This window comes from Hemiscyllium ocellatum, chromosome 3 (genome assembly GCF_020745735.1).
Source record: "Hemiscyllium ocellatum isolate sHemOce1 chromosome 3, sHemOce1.pat.X.cur, whole genome shotgun sequence".
NCBI classification, from domain to species: Eukaryota; Metazoa; Chordata; class Chondrichthyes; order Orectolobiformes; family Hemiscylliidae; genus Hemiscyllium; species Hemiscyllium ocellatum.
Window position 1 is genome coordinate 41,453,945 of NC_083403.1, and position 22,221 is coordinate 41,476,165.

The 22,221-nt window shown below is 41.4% G+C and overlaps 1 protein-coding gene across 2 annotated transcripts in view; it reads right to left on the reverse strand.

Moving 5' to 3' along the window:
* Positions 1–21,806, reverse strand: part of lca5 (lebercilin LCA5) — a 97,333-nt gene extending 75,527 nt beyond the window's left edge. The window contains exons 1-3 of one of the 2 annotated variants that reach the window (XM_060856770.1): positions 21,634–21,806; positions 20,870–20,925; positions 7,917–8,316 (exon numbers count right to left, since the gene is read on the reverse strand). In XM_060856770.1, the coding sequence (XP_060712753.1) occupies positions 7,917–8,280 (364 nt within the window). In that variant the 5' untranslated portion in view covers positions 8,281–8,316; positions 20,870–20,925; positions 21,634–21,806. Of the gene's footprint in view, positions 1–7,916; positions 8,317–20,869; positions 20,926–21,301 lie in introns of both variants that reach the window. The other variant, XM_060856781.1, reaches the window with a different exon arrangement.
* Positions 21,807–22,221: the final 415 nt, after the last annotated feature.

Sequence of the window (22,221 nt, forward strand, 5' to 3'; positions counted from 1 at the left end):
GAAGGCACTGGGTGGTCCCTGGTATCCAAGGAAAGAGTTATATGCTACAGTGGTAGTGTCCCTACTCCTGGAGCACGAGGTCCAAGTTCAAGCTCCATCTCCTCCAGAGGTCTGTTATAACATATCTGAATAAGTTGATTAGAAAATATTAGCAACAGCACTTTAGGTAGGGGAGAGTTAGAGAGACGTTTAGGGGCTCGGCCACAAGGGGACATAAATAACATTGGAATTTGATGCAGAATAGGGTATGGGAGCAGTATGTTACACCTGCTGAAGTTAAAGGGGTCCAGTCAGGAAATCTGAAACATCAAAATTTGGAGGCAATAATGCATAGCTGAGGATTTTCACAGCAAATGAATGAAGACTTCAGCAGTTGTAAGTGGCATTTCATAGGTGAAAGGAAATCATCTTTGCAAGCTTTACAGGGTTAGACATTTGGCTTACTATACCCACATGAGGGTTTTTATGAGAAAGAAAGAAAAATTTAAAGAGAAAAAGATTTTAAATGATCAGCAGTTGACAGTTTGATTGAATTAATTTTAATTTGCAACTTCTACTTTAGATATTCAGGATAATAGATACAAGTTTTATGGAAAAGGGTGAATGACAATTCATTTAAAAACATGGTAGAAGGGGATACTCTTATTTGTAGACAGAGGGAATGAACATAAACCAGAGAGTTTGATCTATATATGGCACTTCTGGTATAAAGAGAATTCTGATTACTATAAGTATCATTTTAAACACACAAGTGAATCTGTCCAATATATGTCATCTGAAAATTCATTTTTATTTTCAACAGTTTATCAGATGCCACGTTAATGAGAAATAAAGTACATTGCAATAAATATTAAGTGTCAATATCACTTGGATGGCTTGTGTCAAATCTCCAGTAAGCTATTTTGGCACTTAATTGATGGAATCAGTGACTGCATTATAATCCCTCACTCAATATTAACTCTCTCCACCTAATGGAAAAATATCTGATATCAATATCTACACAGAAAAAGCATGTCATAAGTAAAATCTTTACTGGTAGGAATTATCCCTGAATTTGTAAAGGTTGGTCTTCTGTCAGATTTAAAAAGCAGAACTACAGATCTGTTGCACTGAACTATGGCAGGTTTGTCGTAGGAGAAAAGATTGGGTCAACTGCATTTGTTTAAGAACATAAGAACTAGGAGCAGGAGTAGGCCATCTGGCCCTTCGAGCCTGTTCCACCATTCAATAAAATCATGACTGATCTTTTTGTGGGTTCAGCTTTACTTATCCACTCAGTATAACTCCTAATCACTTTACTACTCAAAAGATTATCTATTTTAGCTTTAAAAGAATTTACTGAGGAAGCCTCAACTACTTCACTGGGCAGGGAATTCCACAGATCACAACCCTCTAATTGAAGAAGTTCCTTCTCAATTCAGTCCTAAATCTGCTCTCCCTAATTTTGAGGCTATGCCCTCTTGTCTTAGTTTCACCCACCAGTGGAAACATCCTCTCTTCTTCTACCTTGTCTATTCCCTTCATAATTTTATATGTTTCTATAAGATCCTCCTCATTCTTCTAAATTCCAATGAATATAATACCAGTCTACTCAGCCTGTCCTCCTAAGCCAAGCCCTTCAACTCCGGAATCAACCTAGTGAACCTCTTCTGCACCCCCCTAGTGCCAGTACATCCTTTCTCAAGCGAAGAAACCAAAACTGCATGCGGTACACCAGGTGTGGACTCACCAGCATTCTGAACAGCTGTAATATATCCTCCTTGCTTTTAAACTCATTTTGTTTAAAGAGGGGATCTTATTGTAATGTATAAAATTCTGACAGTGCTGGACAGACTGAATGCAAGAATAACATTTTCCCCGAGTAGGCTTCCTAAACAAGGGGTCATGGTCTCAGGATTTACAGTAAGCAATTTTGGACTGAAATGAGAAATTTCTTCATACAGAGGTGGTAAATCTTTTAAAATTCTGAACCACAGAAGGCCTTCATGCCAAGTCACTGAGTATATTTAAAGAGAGAAATAAGTAGATTTCTAGAAGCTCAAGATTTCAAGAAGTATGGGGAGACAGTGAGATTAATTTATTGAGAAAGAAATTCAGACATGATCATGCTGAATTGTGGAGCAGGCCCAATGAATCGAATGGTCTACTTCTACTCCCACAATCTACACCAGAGTGAAGCTGTCTGAAAAAAGTGGCCTGCAATCAGCATCACAGTGAAGCAGTCTGGGAGGAGTGTCAAAAAGTGATGTGAGTCAAGAACAGCTGATTGGTGAATAACGTCTAGAGAGTACTTATACTATTTTTATCTCTTAAGTTTGTGAGGTCTTTACTTTGGTTTATAAGTTTGTCAGGCAATATTGCAGATATCCAGAGAAAAGGTGCCCTTGACTAATGAATATTAATTGATTTTAAGGGCAATCTAAGGATTTAAATTTAGGAGTTCAGATGGAAGAACAGCTTAAAGTTGTGGTGTGCCCTTCCTGCTCTATGTGGGAAATTGGGCATAATTTCAAAGCCTAGGTCCAGAATGTGTGCAAGTGTCTCTAGCTTGTACAGAGAGGTGGTCACTCCACAGGCTAAGACTCTGCAGGCTGAGAGGGAATGGATGACTACCAGGCAAAGAGCATCTTCATGATAATAGAACATCACAGGAGCCGCATTTTTAAAATTATTATACTGTATTTCTACTTTTTGCTCTTACAAAAGACCTCATATTTGAGCAAGCCAAATAGCTTATACCCTATATCTTCCCCAAAGACTAGCCACTGCTACCTCTGAAATGCCATTTACTTCTGCCCCTGTCTTAGTTCTTCTGCTGTGGAAAGTGCCAACTGTGCTTTATTATTTCCAGACTTCATAATTTTTTACTACCTATATCCAATGCTGCCAGCACCTTCCACTCATTCATCATGGTAAGAGGTATAAATATCAATCTGAAAAGGGCAAAAGGCGAGGAGAAAATAAAGATAATAACCATCAACAGAGTAAAAGAACTAATGTTGCTAAAGGCCAATAATTTCCCTGGTCCTGAAAGATTGCATCGTAGGGTACTGAAGTGAAGCGGAGATAGTGGATAGCAAAGTCCCAGAAGATTTGAAAATTGCCAATGTGATAGAGACAGGTAACATTAGGGGACAGCTAGCCTAATAACTGTCAGGGAGAATGTTAAACAGGCTGTTATAAAGGACTTAACAGCAGAGCATTTGACCAGAGTCAACATGGCTTTATGAGGAAAATTTGCATATTTATTAGAATCCTATGAGGAGGTGACATCAGGATAGGCAAAAAGGGGAACCAGTTATGTAATATATTTGGAATTCCAAAAGGGTTTGATAAATTTGCACATAAGGCTACTTAGCAAGAGCCCAAGGTGTAAGGGGCTAATATTTTTGCATGGATTGAGGATTGGGCGCTAACAAAAGACAGAGAATTAAGATAAAGGGAATATTTTCAGGTTGACAACCTGTAACTGCAGAGTGCTACAAGGATTAATGCAGGGGCCACAATTATACTAATGACTTGGATGTAAATGTTCTATCACCAAATTTGCAGATAACATAAAAACAGGTGGGAAGACAAGTGATGAGGTTGACACAAGGTGTCATGGTTAAGAGGGAGGGTAAAACTTGGAATATAATATGTTGAAATGTGAGGTTCAGCATTTTGGCTGGAAGAACAGAGGAGTTAAATATGATTTAAAAAGAGAAAGACTGTAAAAAGTTGGATTACGCAGGAAATTAAAGATCCTCTGCATGAATCACAAAAAACTAGCATCCAAATTCAGTGGGTAATTTGGAAAGCAAATGGAATGTTGGCCTTTATTTCAAAGAGAGTACAATATTGCTAAAACTATACAAGGCTTTAATCACATTACACATGGAATATTGTGAATATTGCAAACTGTGAAGTTTTGGTTCTCTTATCTAATGAACAAGGTAATGGCATTGGAGGCATATCAAAGAATGTTCACTTAGTAGATCCCATCATAGAGGGATATATGTAAGAGGTGGGGCTGGGTAGGCTGGGCCTGTACTCACTGAAGATTAGAAGAATGAGTGTTGACTTTCTTGAAACATATAAAATTGTGAGGAGGCTTGACAGGTTAGATATTGAATGACTGTTTCTCATTGTCAGGAAGTATAGGACCAGACAGCATAATATTAGAATGAAGGGTAATTTAATTAAGATAGAGATGAGAATGAACTGCTTCTCTCAGAGGCTGGTAAATCTGTGGAGTTCTTCACCACAGATCGCTGTCAATGACAGATTGTTAAGAATATTCAAGGTTGACATTGACAGATTTTTAATTAGTAAGAAAATCAAGGGGTTTAGGGAAAACTCAGGAAAGTGGTGTTGAGAATTCTCAGTTCAGCCATGATTGCACAGAATGGCAGGTGGGCTGAATGGCCTACCTTTAGTCCTACAGAGAAAAATCCTCATGTTTGGCTTATCACACACATGCTTATGAGCAAGATGTTGCTCAGTCAGAATAGTTAAAAGAATGTGATTTCATAAGAAAAAAAAAGGTAGGAAATGCATCATCCATTCTGCACAGTGTCTTAGTATAATAACCCACATCTCTCATCTGCATTGCATGCATTAGTCAACTTGCACATGCAAACACATCAGATCCCAAACAAGAAATCTGTTCAGAGGCTAGTATTGATGTAGTGATGTCAGCATTGTCCAAAAACATGAAACCAGGACAAAGGAATGATGAAGCAGGCTCAGTGAACCATCAAAAAACTTCAATAACTATTTCATTACTATTTCAAATAGATTTTCAGAGAGTTTTCTTCACTGTAATAAAAGAAATATTAGAATAGTGTTAAGAGATACAAATATGGATTTTCTTCTGCTATTCATTCTAAAAACTGGTATAAACAATGAAAATGTACAGAGTGAGGAGAAGTAAGGGAAAGAAAGAAAAAAATTTGGAGTCGAAGATGGGAGAAAGAGAATAAGCGATATGTGAGGAGGAGGAAGGGGGTGAGTAGGGAGAGTAGGGCATTGGAAAGGTATATGAGAGTGGGTACAATATTCCTGTCTTTAATATACAATGTATGCAATAGATGGTTACAGCATGTAAACAGCCCAGAGAGAGGGTGACAAATTAAGGGAGGAAGAGTAGTTGCGAAGGGCAAGTTGAGGGAAGAGCAAGTGCAAGGGCTAAAACAGGCACTTAAGAGAAAGAGATCAATCACAACTGTTAATAATCACCCTATTAAACTGGCACTATTCTAGATGTAATTTCAATATTATTTTCTTCATCTTATTCCTGTTTTATGAATCTTAATTTTATATTTTGTAACAGTATAGGCAACAACACAGAAAGGGTTGTTATCTGATTACACTTCCAAGCCCACATTGACTTCAGAGAATTACATTAATTGTTCATATAAACAAACCGACCAGAGGAAAGGATTACACCTCCCTGCTCTAAACTATCATGTTTTCCAGTCAAAGTTAGCATCCACTATTGAGTAAGAGAATCAATTCTGTCTTTCAGGAAATATTTAAATGGAAGTTTCACGCTTAAAAGAAAACAAAGTTTCCCTTCAACAGGTCTAACAAACATTGGTGTAAATCAGTATAATGCAGTACTGAACAATAGTCAAGTTAAAAGTCAACATATAAAAATAATAAACTTAAATTAATCTTTAAGAAACACTGAGTACCAAGCTGCTACCAATCACAAAACACTTTGGTGTTGACAAAAGGAAAATAACAAGACTTGTAGTTGCATAACAATATTGGGATGAGAATAGTTGGGGCTTTTTTTTCTGTGCTGTAGATCTTTATGTCTCTAAAGCACTTAAAGATTTGGGTTATCCCAAGTATTTAACAGTCAATTAAATACTTTTTGAAGTGTAGTAATCTAAGTACTGTGGGCAACCATGTTAAATGCACGCACAGCAAAATCCTCCAAACAGAGAAAAATCACCAGAAAATCTCGATTCTGTGGTACTTACCAAGGGATAAATGCTGGCTAAAACAGCAAGATAATAACTCTGTTATTGAATAATACCACCAAATTTTTCAGTTTAATGGTCCATCCATAAAATATCTCCTGTAATTATGCATCAAAGCCTCAATACTACACCTATGTCACTCTAGGTTATGTTGTCAAGTCTCTCTACTGGTAGCGGAACACACAACGTTCTAATTAGATGTCCACATTATTTGAAACTGACACAAAAATAGAGAATAAAATGAATGTGGGGAGACTGGAGTACATCTCAATCCAAGGCTAAGTACAACTCATGGAACTATTTGTCAATTCAAAAACTGTCAGAGAGACTTGCAATACAAATTCTGCTCTTATATTTTTAATTCATACTTTAAGTTATTTATTCATTGTCTGGTCATCTACTACTATTTCACTACCTTTGCCCTGCTCTTATATGCAATTTCTAGTGTCCTCTATGCTCTGCCACTCCTATATTTTTCCTTTGGCATCAAATCAGTCCTACTTTCTGCGTTATTGCCAACTATGATTCCTGTACCTGCCAATTCTATAATGACCTCCCAAGGATCACAATATTTCACCCATTACCCGCCTCCCTTCAGCTTCAGCTTCAGCCATTGGCAACTTCCATTTCACCCTCCTTTTTGTATATTAATTCCTCCCAGAAGAAGTCATTTCTTTTTTAAAATGAAAAGATATGTGAAATTCACAGCGATGACAACAATTTATGTTTATGTACCACGTTTAATGAAACAAACAATCAAAAGTGCTTTGCAATAACTTTTCATTGTCATTATGGATTTATTAAAGGGGAATCATGTTTTACATCTTAAAAAGCCAATACATTTGTAACTAGTAAGACTGTTAAAGAAGAACCAATGATTTGGCCATAAATTTGGCCATTCAAAGAGCCATTTAAAATATATTAACCAAAATAACGATTCATTTGATTGTGACAAAATATTAACATACTGAGGATTGGGTAATGGATAGGCAGCAGAAAAGGGGGCATGGTTAGCAAGATGAAATTTGTAGTTTACCACAAGGATCAGAAATTGGTCCATCCCTAAGTGCAAACTCGACTAATGATTTAAATGAGGAGTTGAGTAGAACATATTCCCCTTTGGTAAAGATGCAAAATTATTTGCAAAACAATCCTGTTTTGATCTCCTTATGTCAGGAAAGACATACTTGAACTTGAGATAATGCACAAAGGTTCACTGGAATAGGATGGCATGGTGGTTCAGTGGTTAGCACCGCTACCTCACAGCACCAGGGACCCAGGTTCGATTCCAGCCTTGGGCGCCTGTATGTGTGGAATTTGCACATTCTCCCCGTGTCTGTGCGCGTGTGCTCTGGTTTCCTCCCACAGTCCAAAGATGTGCTGGTAAGGTGAATTGGTCATGCTAAATTTGCCCATAATGTTAGGTGCATTTGTCAGGGGTAAATACAGGGTAGGGGAATGGGTCTGGGTGGGTTACTCTTCGGAGGGTCAGTGTGGACTTGTTGGGCTGAAGGGCCTGTTTCCACACTGTAGGGAACCTAACCTAATCCAGTTCCAGCGATGAAGGCATTGCCTGACGAAGAAAAGTGGGTGGGTCCTTATTGGCTGGAATTGAATGGAACAGGCTCATAAAACTTCACTCTTAGTTTTCCATTGTTAAAACCAAGGTCTTGTTCAAACCATATACTAATCTGGATTCTTTTATCTTGTGTCTCGCACATTGCACCTTTTAGATTTTGCAAGTGCAAAGCACAGTAAATGTAAGGAATATCATTCATACTTGATGGAATCATTAATCTGATTTAAAAACTTGTTCAGGCTGAATCACCTTCTCCTAAATTCCAAATTGACTTTTTTCAAAATTACATTATGTCAAGTTATTTATCTTAATGTCCAACCCAAAAATGATTTAACTTTTTCTACAAATAAAATGAACAAGCTTACCTTGATGCTGGCTAGGGTTGCTGGTCTTCTTCTGTTTTGCTTGTCCCTTTCTCCTTGGACTAGGTGTTCTGGATGCAGAGTATTCTGAGCAATACTGATCAGATGTATATGATGAATCATCATAATCATCTGAATAATAGGAGTCACTATTTTTATCATAGTCCATGTTCTTTTTAGTCTTCCCTTGATCTCTCATTGTGCTGTCACTGCTTTGAGGCGAATTGATTTTCTTTGCTTTATCACTACATGAGTTATTACCATTTGTTACAAACTTTCTTTGTGTACTTGCTCTGCCAGAATGTGGACTTCTTTCAGATTCTGAATCTACTGTTATGTCTTCAAAGTATCCATTTTGAGATTCCATGTTGGTCTAAGACAGCTCTCATCCACAACTTTTGGGCTTAAAAATAAAAATAAACCATATTTCAGCAGTTGAATGCAATCCTGTTATTGCTTAACAAAGTAAGGCAACCCCGTGCTAGGGACTGGAACTCTTTCTTTGTATCTTAATATAACAAACAGCCCTATGAACCAAGGACACCACAGACTAACAACTGCCCTCCCTCCCATCTCCACACACAAAAAGAACTACACTCAATATTCACTAATTTACCTGTGCGATCAGTCCACTTTGCACAAAAGTTACAGACAACTTGAATAAGATGACAGTGGTATGGACCAGAATTTATTAAGAGGTATAACTCTATGACTCCAGGATAGCCTTGACTCTAACTTTTTCTTATTCTAAAGGCAAGTGGCAGGTTTTGCATTCCAGATACAATTTGATTGGTCAAATTGACTGGTCAAACTACCAGTCTTGAAATCAAACATACTTTATTCACACACTATAGTTAACATATAACAAACGAAAGAAGAAATTTGGAATAACAACTCTACTGAAAAACCTAACAGAATAATAAATTATTTAACTATGAAACAGTAGCTGTTCCAATAGAATAACCTCCCATAAATGCACACTTGGCAATTGCAAATTCAGTAAAATAGATAGTCTCACATGCAATTCTTCAGTCCAGGAGGAAATACATCAGTAGAAAACTCAGAGAGCGAGTAGCATGGAGAAATGTATTGCAGCTTCCAAACCCAACTGCACGATCCCATCAACTGTTGCTGAAAAACTAAAACTATAAACACTGGCTTTATGGGAGCATTACCCCACCCATTCTGGCTACTTCTACTGTTCCAACTTTAGGAAAAAGCCCCAAGGCTTCACAAGCTGTTTATGGGATTTGAAGCAGACTGCTTAGCACCTCTGTCTAAACCTTTCTTCATAAAAAAAGGACAAAATATGTCTCTTAAAGCTATAGTATCACAACAAATGATACATGATGAAATTGTAGCCGATTGCATGTCCATAATCCTTTCGCTTTGGATACTCGATAGCAATGAGTGAAAATTTTAATTGCTCTGATAGGGACACATTGAAATGAATGCTCTCCAGGGGATTGATGCTGGAACAAGCTACTGAAGAAAGTGAAGGTTTAAGATTAAACATAGCAAGAGGTGGCCTTAAGTGTTCCAAAGGAAATCACAGACTCTTTGCCTATGGACCAAGGGATGATGGCAATGCCATTACAGGTACACAAAATTCAATGTTGGGAGTTTGACGGATATTCTGTAGTTTGGTTTAACATTGGTGACCAAGATTTTTTTTATTAGCATTGCTTCAAATAATTTGTTGATCCACTAACAGCAATCAAGTAAATAGAAATGATCTAACTGGTTCTGATACAATAAGCCAAATCCTACATTTCATGATTTCTCAGCGTTTCCATCTCTGGATAATGATGATGATAATAATAACTATGAGCAGAAGGAAGATGAGGTATTAATGCAACTCATTTCAAAAACAGAGACTAATGTTTCCTGCAGTGAAACAGTATGTGCCATTCTGTGGTTTCAAGGAAAACAACCGGGGCTTCATTTTCAAATTTACAGATGAAAGTACACAAAATGTGTCAACTGGATTCCACTCATAGTCCACCAGTTTCTGAAGAGGACTCAGATAATTAATTATTGTGTCAGTTGACAAATATTGCACATAGGTTTTTACCAACTCAATATACCTATATTCCTGGTCTGGTTTATCTAGACAGTACCAAAGTTTACAGAGTAGAATGAACTATTGTTATTTCTCATTAAATGTTTGCCTGATTCCCTTTAAAAAGTCATTACTGTTCTCTATATCAGGTTCAACATCCAGTTTTAAATAAGGTAAGTTTTCTTTTGTTAAACTCTGGCAGGACCACAGCAATTGCTGTTAGAAAGAACCATAAAAAAATCCTTTAACCTACAATTTTATCCAATCAGCACTTCTATCCTCAAGTTGAACAGAATTATTTACAACCTTGTCATCCTATTCAGTCAAACCAAATGTCTAATCCTATATTTTTTCCATCATAAAATCCAGACATCCTAACATATGACATTTCCCAGCTTTGCCAAAGCTCTCATCTATTCTTTTCTAAAACTTAGGTAATACAACTCAGTAAACATCATAGAGTCATAGACACGTACAGCATGGAAACAGACCCTTCGGTCCAACTTGTCCATGCCAACCAGATATCCGAACTTAATCACGTCCCATTTGCCAGCACTTGGCCCATATTCCTCTAAACCCTTCTCTATATCCATCCAGATGTATTTTAATTGCTGTATTTGAAGCAGCCTCCACCACTTCCTCTGGCAGCTCATTCCATGCACGCACCAAACTCTGTGAAAAAGTTGCTCTTTCCCCTCTCACCCTAAACTTATACCCTCTAGTTCTGGACTCCCCCACCCCAGGGAAAAGAACTTGTCTATTTATCCTAACCATGCCCCTCATGATTTTGTAAACTCCTAGGGAAAACAGCCCCAGCGTATTCAGTCTCCCCCGACAGCTCAAATCCTTCAACCCCAGCATCATTCTTGCAAATCTTTTCTGAACTCTTTCAAGTTTCACAACATCCTTCCAATAGGAAGGAGACCAGAATTGCACACAACATTCCAAAAGCGGCCTAACCAATGTCCTGTACAGCCGCAACATGATTTCCAAAATCCTATACTCAATGCTCTGACCAATAAAGGAAAGCATACCAAATACCTTCTTTATCAGCATACTTACCTGTAACTCTACTTTCAAGGAATTATGAATCTGCAGTCCAAGGTCTTTTTGTTCAGAAACACTCCCCAGGAGTTTACCATTAAGTATACAAGTCCTGCTCTGATTTGCTTTCCCAAATTGCAGCACCTACCATTGATCTAAATTAAACTCCATCTGCCACTTCTCAGCCCATTGGCCCATCTGATCAAGATCCCAATGTACTCTGAGGTAATCCTCTTCGCTGTCCAGTACACCACCAATTTTGGTGTCATCTGCAAACTACTAACTATACCTCCTATGTTCACATCCAAATAATTTATATAAATGACAAAAAACACTGGACCCAGCACTGATCCTTGTGGCAAACCAATGGTTACAGGCAACTAGGAGAAAGTGAGGACTGCAGATGCTGGAGATCAGAGCTGAAAGATGTGTTACTGGAAAGCGCAGGAAGAAGGGCTTATACCCGAAACGTCGATTCTCCTGCTCCTTGGATGCTGCCTGACCTGCTGTGCTTTTCCAGCAACACATCTTTCAGCAATGATTACAGGCCTCCAGCCTGAAAAGCAACCCACCACTACCATCCTCTGTCTTCTACCTTTGAACCAGTTCTGTATCCAAATAGCCAGTTCTCCCTGTATTCCATGAGATCTAATCTTGCTAACCAGTCTCCCATGAGGAACCTTGTCAAACACCTTACTGAAGTCCAAATATATCACGACTACTGTTCTGCCATCATCAAACATCTTTGTTACTTCAAACAAAGAACAAAAAAAACTTACAACCCAGGAATGGGCCCTTCGGCCTTCCAAGCCTGAGCCGATCCAAATCCCCTATCTAAAACTATCACCCAATTCCTAAGCATCTGTATTTCTCTGCTCCCCACCTACTCATGCATCTGTCCAGACACACCTTAGATGAATCTACCATGCCTGCCACTACTACCTCTGCTGGCAACGTGTTCCAGGCACCTACCACCCTCTGTGTAAAGTACATGCCGCATATATCCTCCTTAAACTTTCAACCTCTCACCTTGAATGCGTGACCTCTTGTTATTGAATCCTTCACCCTGGGGAAAAGCTTATCTCTATCTACCCTGTCTATATCCTTCATGATTTTGTAGTTCTCAATCAGGTTCCCCTTGAATATCCTTTTTCCTAATGAAAACAACCCCAACCTACTCAACCTCTCTTCATAGCTAGCACTTTCCATACCAGGCAACATCCTCGTAAACCTTGTCTGCACCCTTTCCAAAGTATCCACATCCTTTTGGCAACGTAGCAACCAGAACTGTACACAGTACTCTAAATGCAGCCAAACCAAAGTCTTGTACAATTTTAACATGACCTACCAGCTCTTATACTCAATACCCTGTCCGATGATGGCAAGCATATCATATGCCTTCTTGACCACTCTATCCACCTGAGCAGCCACCTTCAGGGTACAATGGACCTGAATTCCCAGATCTCTCTGCTCATCAACTTTTCCTAAGGCGCTTCTGTTTATAGTATAGTTTACTCTAGAATTAGACTTCCCCAAAATGCATCACCTCACATTTGCCTGGTTTGAACTACATCTGCCACTTCTCCGCTCAACTTTCCAGTCTATCTATATTCTCCTGTATTCTTTGACAGTCCCCTATGCTTTCTGCTACTCCACCAATCTTTAAGTCATCTGCAAATTTACTGATCATACCAACAGTGCCCTCTTCCAGATCATTTATGTATATTACAAGCAACAATGCTGACCCCTGTGGAACACCACTGGTCACCTTTCTCCATTTCGAGAAACTCCGTTCAACTACTACTCTCTGTTTCCTGTTGCACAACCAGTTCTTTATCTACCTAGCTAGAACATGCTGCATACTATGTGACTTCACTTTCTCCATAGTCCACCATGGAGAATCTTATCAAACGCCTTATTAAAGTCTATGTATAGGACGTCTACAGCCCTTCCTTCATTATCGACTTGCTCACTTCCTCAAAGAATTCTATTCAGTTGGTAAGGCATGATCTACCCTGCACAAAACCATGTTGCCTATCATTGATAAGCGCATTCTTTTCCAAATATAAATAGATTTTATCCCTCAGTACCTTCTCCAGCAACTTTTCCAAGACTGACGTCAGGCTCACTGGTCTAGGAATATCCCTACAACCCTTCTTGCACAGGGGATAACATGAGCAACCCTCCAGTCCTCTGGCATCTCACCTGTGTGTCAGGGCTCCAGCTATTTCCTCTCTCGCCTCCCTCAACAACCTGGGATAGATCCCATCTGGTCCTGGGGATTTGTCCACCTTAATATCCTTTAGCCTGCCCAACACATCTTCCCTCCTTATGTCAATGTGACCCAGAGTAAAAAACTTCTATCTCTAATCTCAGCATTCTTCACCTCCCATACCTCAAGTGAACACTGATGCGAAGTAATCATTGAGAATCTCATCCATTTTCTCAGGTTCAACACACAACCTTCCTTCCTTATCCTTTAGTGGACCAATCCTTTCTCTGGTTACCGTCTTGCTTTTTGTGCAAGAATAAATAATACTTCTTCAAAAAATTCAGTAAAGTTCATGAGACATTATTTCCCATGCACAAAGCCATATTAACTATCCCTAATCAGTCCTTGCCTTTCCAAATAAATGTAAATCCTATCCCTCAGGATTCCCTTCAACAACTTGACCACCACTGATGTCAGGCTCACCAGTGTACAGTTCCCTGGCTTTTCCTTACGACCTTACATAGTGGCACCATGTCAGCCAACATCCAGTCTTCTGGCACCTAACCTGTGACTATCAATAATACAAATATCTCAGCAAGGGGCTCAGCAATCACTTCCACTTCAGCTAATTCCTGGATGGTCATCCTAACAGGCATCTAGTTCTACGCACCCATCATTTCTGTTCTTGCTGACCTATACTGGTGATCAATCTCCTAACGTCTCTGATTTAAACTGTTTATCCTCATTCCAGGTGTCTGTTCATGGCCTTATCCTTCCTCAATATTAAAATCCACTGCCATTTGTCTGTCCAAACCCAAGAACATAAGAACATAGAACAATACAGCGGAGTACAGACCCTTCGGCCCTCGATGTTGCGCCGACCAAAGCCTACCTAACCTACACTAGCCCAATAACCTCCATATGCTTATCCAATGCCCGCTTAAATGACCATAAAGAGGGAGAGTCCACCACTGCTACTGGCAGGGCATTCCATGAACTCACAACCCACTGAGTAAAGAATCTACCCCTAACATCTGTCCTATACCTACCACCCCTTAATTTAAAGCTGTGTCCCCTAGTAACAGCTGACTCCATTAGCGGAAAAAGGTTCTCACTGTCAACCCTATCTAAACCCCTAATCATCTTGTACACCTCTATCAAATCTCCCCGAAACCTTCTTTTCTCCAATGAGAACAGCCCCAAGTGCCTCAGCCTTTCCTCATACGATCTTCCTACCATGCCAGACAACATCCTGGTAAACCTCCTCTGCACTCGTTCCAATGCCTCCACGTCCTTCCTATAGTATGGCGACCAAAACTGCACACAATACTCCAGATGAGGCCGCACCAGAGTCTTATACAACTATAACATGACCTCAGGACTCCGGAACTCAATTCCTCTACCAATAAAGCCCAGTACGCCATATGCCTTCTTCACAGCACTATTTATCTGGGTGGCAACTTTCAGAGATCTGTGTACATGGACACCAAGATCCCTCTGCTCATCCACACTACCAAGTAGTCTACCATTAGCCCAGTAATCCATCATCTTGTTACTCCTACCAAAGTGAATGACTTCACACTTAGCTACATTGAACTCCATTTACCACCTTCCTGCCCAGCTCTGCAACTTATCTATATCCCGCTGTAACCTGCCATATCCTTCTTCGCTGTCCACAACTCCACCGATTTTCGTGTCATCCGCAAACTTGCTCACCCAGCTTTCAAGCCCCTCCTCTAGGTCATTTATAAAAATGACAAACAGCAATGGTCTCAAAACAGATCCTTGTGGAACACCGCTAGTAACTGCACTCCAAGATGAACCTATACCATCAACTACTACCCTCTGTCTCCTTCCAGCCAGCCAATTCCTAATCCAAACCTCTAATGCACCCTCAATGCCATACCTCCGTAGTTTTTGCATTAGCCTACCATGCGGTACCTTATGGAACGCCTTGCTAAAATCCATATACACCACATCTACTGCTTTACCCTCATCCACTTCCTTGGTCAACTTCTCAAAGAACTCAATAAGGTCTGTGAGGCACGACCGGTCCTTCACAAAACCATGCTGACTATCCTTGATCACATTATTCCTATCCAGATGTTCATAAATCTTATCCCTTACAATTCTCTCTAAGACTTTGCCCACAACAGAAGTGAGACTCACTGGCCTATAGTTACTCGGGCTATCCCTACTCCCCTTCTTGAACAAGGGGACCACATTCGCTATCCTCCAGTCTTCTGGCACTATTCCCGTAGACAACGACGACATAAAAATCAAGGCCAATGGCTCCGCTATCTCCTCCCTAGCTTCCCAGAGGATCCTAGGATAAATGTCATCAGGCCCAGGGGACTTATCTATTTTCATCCTTTGCAGTATTCCCCAGACCTCTTCCCTACATACCTCAAGGTCATCCATTCTAATCACTTGTGACTCAATATTCACATCAGCAACAGTGTCCTGTTCCTGAGTGAATACTGACGAAAAGTATTGATTTAGTGTCTTTCCAATCTCCTCCGCCTCCACGCACAACTTCCCACTACTATCCTTGACTGGACCGATACCTACCCTAGTCATCCTTTTATTTCTGACATACCTATAGAAAGCCTTTGGGTTTTCCCTAATCCTACCAACTAAGGACTTTTCATGTCCCCTTCTCGCTGCTCTTAGCTCTCTCTTTAGATCCTTCCTGGCTACCTTATAACTCTCAATCGTCCCAACTGAACCTTCACGCCTCATCTTTACATAGGCCGCCCTCTTCCCTTTCACAAGGGATTCCAATTACTTATTAAACCACGGCTCCCTCGCAAGACCCTTTACTCCCTGCCTGACTGGTACATACTTAACAAGGACACCCAATAGCTGTTCCTTGAACAATCTCCACATATCATTTGTGTTCTTCCCTTGAAGCCTATTTTTCCAATCCACACATCCTAAGTCATGCCTCACCGCATCATAATTTCCCTGCCCCCAGCTATAACTCTTGCCCTGCATGGCACACTTATCCCTCTCCATCATGATTAAGCCATTTAGCTCCTCAAGCCTGCTCTGGTATTCAGATAATGTTGTCTATTCCAAGCCAGGTTGCTGTGCTATCCTCATAACCCTTGATATTATTAGTAACTACAAGTCTTTCAATCTCTGCCTTTAAATTATTCATTAGTTGAACTTCCACAACTCTCTGGAGTACAGAATATAGGGAAGGTGATGGCCTGGTGGCATTATCACTATTCTATCACTGCAGATGGTGGAATTTGAATGCAATTAAAAAAAAGTCTGGAAATAAGAGTCTAATAACGACTCTAAATCAATTGTCATAAAAATCAATCTGGTCCACTAATGTCCTTTAGGGAAGGAAACTACCTTCCTTACCTCGTCTGGCCTGCAATGTGGTTGACTCTTAACTGAACTTTGGGCAATTCCGGATGGGCAATAAATATTGGCATAACTAGTGATGCCCTCATACCAAATGACTAAAAATTCCAGTGATTCATCACCCTCTAAATAAAGAGGCCTCTCCTCATATCAGTCCTAAACTGCTTGCCTTTAATTCTGAGACGTCCCCCACCAACCCACTCTCCACTCCCAACATCTTTCCTTGCTGCTGCAAGAGGTGTAAAACCTACACCCACACCTCCCTCCTCACCTCCATCCAAGGCCCCAAAGGATCCTTCCACATCCAGCAGAGATTTTCTTGCACCTCCAAACACCTCATCTTCCTTGTGTACACTGCTTTCGATGTGGTATCCTCTATATTGGGAGACAGGATGCCAACTTGCGGAATGTTTCAGAGAACATCTCCAGGACACATGCACTGAACCACCCCCACTGCCCTGTCGCTGGTCACTCCGCCAAGGACATGAGAGCCCTTGGGCCTCCTCCACCGCCAAAGCCCAGCCACCTGATGACTTGAGGAAGAACACCTCATGTTCCGCCTCGGAACCCTCCAACCACATGAAATCAATGTTGATTTTGCCAGTTTCATCTCCCCTCCCCTCATCCCAGATCCAGCCCTCCAACTCGGCATCACCCTTTTGAGCTGCCCTACCTGTCCGTCTTCTTTCCCACCTATCTGCACCATCCTCCACTCCGACCCACCTAACTGCCTCCCCACCAAATTCCTGATGAAGAGTTTATGCTCAAAATGTCAATTCTCCTGCTCTTCAGACGCTGCCTGACCGGCTGCACTTTTCCAGCAGCACAGTTTTAGTCTCTGACCTCCAGCATCTGCAGTCCTCATTTTCTCCTGAGTCTGTGTTCCCTGGTTCCAGACACCACAGCCAAGTGAAACAGCCTTTCCACTCCTGCTCTTTCTATTCCTTTCCTTAGTTTATGTGAGATAGTCCCTCATTTGTCTAAACTCTGGATAATATGGTTCAGTGTCTTCAATCTTTTCTCATAGAACAGTTCCCACAATTCCAGGAATCAAACTTATGAAACTCTTGGTATACTTCCTCTTTGGCAAAAATATCATTCCTTCGGCAAGGGAATAAGAACACAATAATCCAGCAGCAGTCTCACTCGTGTTCTTATATAATAGAAGGTAGCTTTACTCCCTTGTGTACTCAAATCCTCTTGCAATAAAGACATCACTTGTCTTTCATAGTGGTTGCTGTACCTCCATTCTAGCTTTCCATGACTTATGGAGATCAATACTTTCAATGTTTCATGACTGAAGAACTACCCTGCACCTTCGCTCCTTCTAACAAAATGTTCTTCTGATCTCTTTTGCAATCCTACTTCCTTCACACAAACAGGATGCCTTTATCCATCAAGGTCTGTAAGCTGTTTCACTCCCTTTAGAAGGCCCTTCTTAAAGTAAGCTTCTCTTGGTCACCCACATCCATTTTTGTCAGATTACAATACAACGAATATAAGAGACATATTCAAAGTTTTGTGAGAAGATTTGTAGCTTGGGTGCTCGTTGTGGTTCCGTTCGCCGAGCTGGGAATTTGTGATGCGGACGTTTCGTCCCCTGTCTAGGTGACATCCTCAGTGCTTGGGAGCCTCCTGTGAAACGCTTCTGTGATGTTTCCTCCGGCATTTATAGTGGTTTGTCTCTGCCGCTTCCAGTTGTTAGTTCCAGCTGTCCGCTGCAGTGCCGGTATATTGGGTCCAGGCTGATGTGCTTATTGATTGAATCTGTGCATGAGTGCCATGCCTCTAGGAATTCCCTGGCTGTTCTCTGTTTAGCCTGTCCTATAACAGTAGTGTTGTCCCAGTCAAACTCATGTTGCTTGTCATCCGCGTGTGTGGCTACTAAGGATAGCTGGTTGTGTCGTTTCGTGGCTAGTTGGTGTTAATGGATACGGATCATTAGCTGTCTGTTTGTCCTATCTAGTGTTTTGTGCAGTCCTTGCATGGGATTTTGTACACTACGTTGGTTTTGCTCATGCTGGGTATCGGGTCCTTTGTCCTGGTGAGTTGTTGTCTGAGAGTGGCTGTTGGTTTGTGTGCTGTTATGAGTCCTAGTGGTCGTAGTGAACATGCCACAACCCAAAGGACTAGCCACGTTACCATACATCAAGAACATTTCTGAACTGACAGCCAGATTACTACGACCACTAGGACTCATAACAGCATGAGCAAAACCAACGCAGTGTACAAATTCCCATGTAAGGACTGCACAAAACACTACATAGGACAAACAGGAAGACAGCTAATGATCCGAATCCATGAACACCAACTAGCCACGAAACGACACGACCAGCTATCCTTAGTAGCCACACATGCAGATGACAAGCAACATGAGTTCGACTGGGATAACATTACTATTATAGGAAAATCCAGGGAATTCCTGGAGACATGGCACTCATCCACAGATTCTATCGACAAACACATCAACCTTGACCCAATATACCGGCCACTGCAGCGGACAGCTGGAACTGACAACCGGAAGCGGCAGAGACAAACCACTATAAATGCTGGAGGAAACATGACAGAAGCGCTTCACAGGAGGCTCCCAAGCACTGAGGATGTCACCTAGACAGGGGATGAAATGTCTGCAACACAAATTCCCAGCTCGGCGAACAGAATCACAACAATAAGAGACATATCTCTTTTGTTTCTCATATCTCTTGGAAATCTAGAACTGCTGCAGGCAAGTTATTTTCAGTTAGAATCTAAACATAGTCTTTGTATTTTTTGCAAGTTTTGTTATAGCACATCCTGTGTGGAAGAATCCAAGAATAGAAATACCAGCATTATTTTAAGTACACTTGTCACCTGCAGATGGAATGCATCTGTTTCGAACAGTGATTATTTTCATGACCATTGGCAGTACACTGAGAAGTAGTTATCTACAGGTTTTGGTTCAATCATCCAAAGAAACTGAAAGAGTTTTTTTTTAAAATAAAAAGATAATAGTAGCTGGCTTCAGTTCCAGCATTTCTTCATCAAGAAAAGGTTTTGGGAATGCAACAAAGAACTTCACTTCAGATAGGACGTTTTCTGAAAGCATGTCTTTGTTGATGGTTCAGGAGGCCAATTTTTGAGTGTCAGTTCCTATTATAAGTGCTGCACATGAAAGTGTCACTGTGGTTATTGTTGTTGATACTGCAATCTGTTGCCAAAGTATTGGTTATCTTGCTGCCAACTACTGCACGGTGTCATCATTTTTCTCTGTTGAATGCTTGTGACTCCCAGATGCGATAAGTTGGGTCTTGGCCTTCATATGTGCAAGCAAGCATCCTTCAAACTGGCTATCTAGCTTTAGCTACCTCATTAGTTATGGAGTACGTAACTGTCTTCCATTTCAAGGATATGATAAAACAATCTAGAGCACTTCTGCTCGACGAGAATACATAGATGTGGGAGATATGTTTTTCAGAGGATTATTGTATTTTTGATTTTGGCTTTCCAGGATATACCCATAAAGCAATGATGGAAATTGATGAGTTTCTTTTCTTGATAGTTGCACGTTGTCCATGTTTTAAATGCACTGGGCAAATGTTAAGAAACTCACTGGCAGAAATATTGAGGATATTCCATTAGGCTGAACACTTCTGTGAGCTGTCCATCCATATTACAGATATCTCCCAGACTATGACAGCTGCTACCTCACAGTTTCCTGTCATGGTTGAATTAGATGAATTACCCTCATCACTCGAGTTCAACATAGACTCCACCATAAGCAGAAAGACACTTCTGCAAGGATGGCATCCCAACCAAACTGCTGAAATATGGAAAGTCAATCAATTCTTACAACTCTATTGCATCGATGGACTCTTGGAAATTCAGCATGGTTCAGTTTCACAAGAGATGAATGATGCAAAAATGATCTTCTAACATAAAATCAAAAGCAACAAGAGGTCACTATAACTACAGGGCATTTCATTCCTGACTGCCACAGAGAAGGCCTGTGCTGGGGTCATACTTTAAAGACTCCCTCTAGTATGCGCGTAAACTCCTGTATTCACAGGGTAGGCAAAGATCAGACTGAAGGGCGTGCGTCCCCGGCCTCGACCTTCCTTCGGTCAAACAGCGTAACCTCTGGATGGAGAATTAATTCCAATGAACACATTCCAAGTTATCCTGGTGCTAGACACAGAAGACCACTCGTCAGAAATACAACCTGCTATCTCTGTTTAAATGCAGGGGTTAAATAACGATGAGTTTAATAAACATATCACTTACGTTGACTAATCTAAACCTTCAAAGATGGGCTTCTGACCAGTTGCAGATTTGAGGATCTATTTTTTAAAAAAGAGAAAAATAACAATTGGTTTCGGGGCGATCGGTGAAAAGAAAATAACAATCAATCGAACCGCTCATCCAGGACGATTTAAGTTAGACAAAGTGTTCAGTAAAATAAAAACAGGAAAGTAAACTCATGTGAACACCCGAATCCGACTGCAAGGCAAGGAAACCAAGTTGCTCGCTCGGGGCAGGCGCCATGTAATTATAATTAATCCTCCATCCAGAGGTCAGGCCGTGCTACCGAAGAGGGGTCGAGACCGGGGACGCGGGCCCTTCCGCCGGGTCGAGAAACCGGCGACAAAAGCGGCTCCGGCCCCATCGGACAAATCAGCATCGGCTTCAACCGCTGCAACTAAACTCCTGAGTTACCTCCGAATCAAACCAGCGGGAGCGGCTCCAGATCCCGTTCGGGCCAGGGTGGGAGCTGCGGCACCACGACTCTCGGGTGCGGGCCGCGCGTCGCCCTGTCCAAGACCCGCGGTCACCTCCTCGTTTGTCCGGCCGTTGTGATGGAAGATCCCGATCCCAATCCCACCCCCAGCCCCGGGCTCGGCCGTTGTTAGCGGGCCCACTCCGCTCGAGCTCGGCCGTTACTACAAGAGCCCCTCGAGCTTGACCGTTGCTATGGGAGACCCCCTCCGTCTCGGCCGTTGTTATGGGCAGGCCCGTCGGGCGAGGCCGTAGCTGTGGGAGACCCTTACCCCTGCGGGGTTGGCTAGAGCTCAGCTCCTCTCCTCTCCGTCGTGTCGATGGTAGGGCCGTCTGTTCCTTCTGCCTCTCTCCTGTTTGCCCTCACCGCGTCTCCAGAGCGTTGTTTAAAGTGGCGGCTACCAGGGTAACCCTGAGCGCGCTGCTGCACCACAACAAACACTCAGGCGGCTGCAAAAACCCTCAGAGGATCATGGCAAAGGTTGTGGCAGGAATGGGCCGGGGGCGGGGGCAATGTATTAAGGTCCAAAGTTTCGACGACGAGACGTAATGAGAGAGATGTCGTATCCCTCGGTGAAAAAAAAACTTTTTTTGCCGGGGGGCGGGGGGGTTAACCTGGATAAACAATCTCCATTGTCTGAATCTTATAGTTTTCTTTTGACAAAGTAGCACTTGTGCAAAGAGGTTCAGCGAATGCTTCAAGTTTCTTCAGAACTGCACCCTGAGCAGAAGTTGATGGCTTGGGGGTCAACTCGAGCATTTGCCAAATCTGTTGATTTCTAAATGGAGGTACATTTAGAAGTAATGACCAGCGAGTCCATAAAGCGATCGTTCTCAGCAGTGACTGTCTCCCTGGGAGA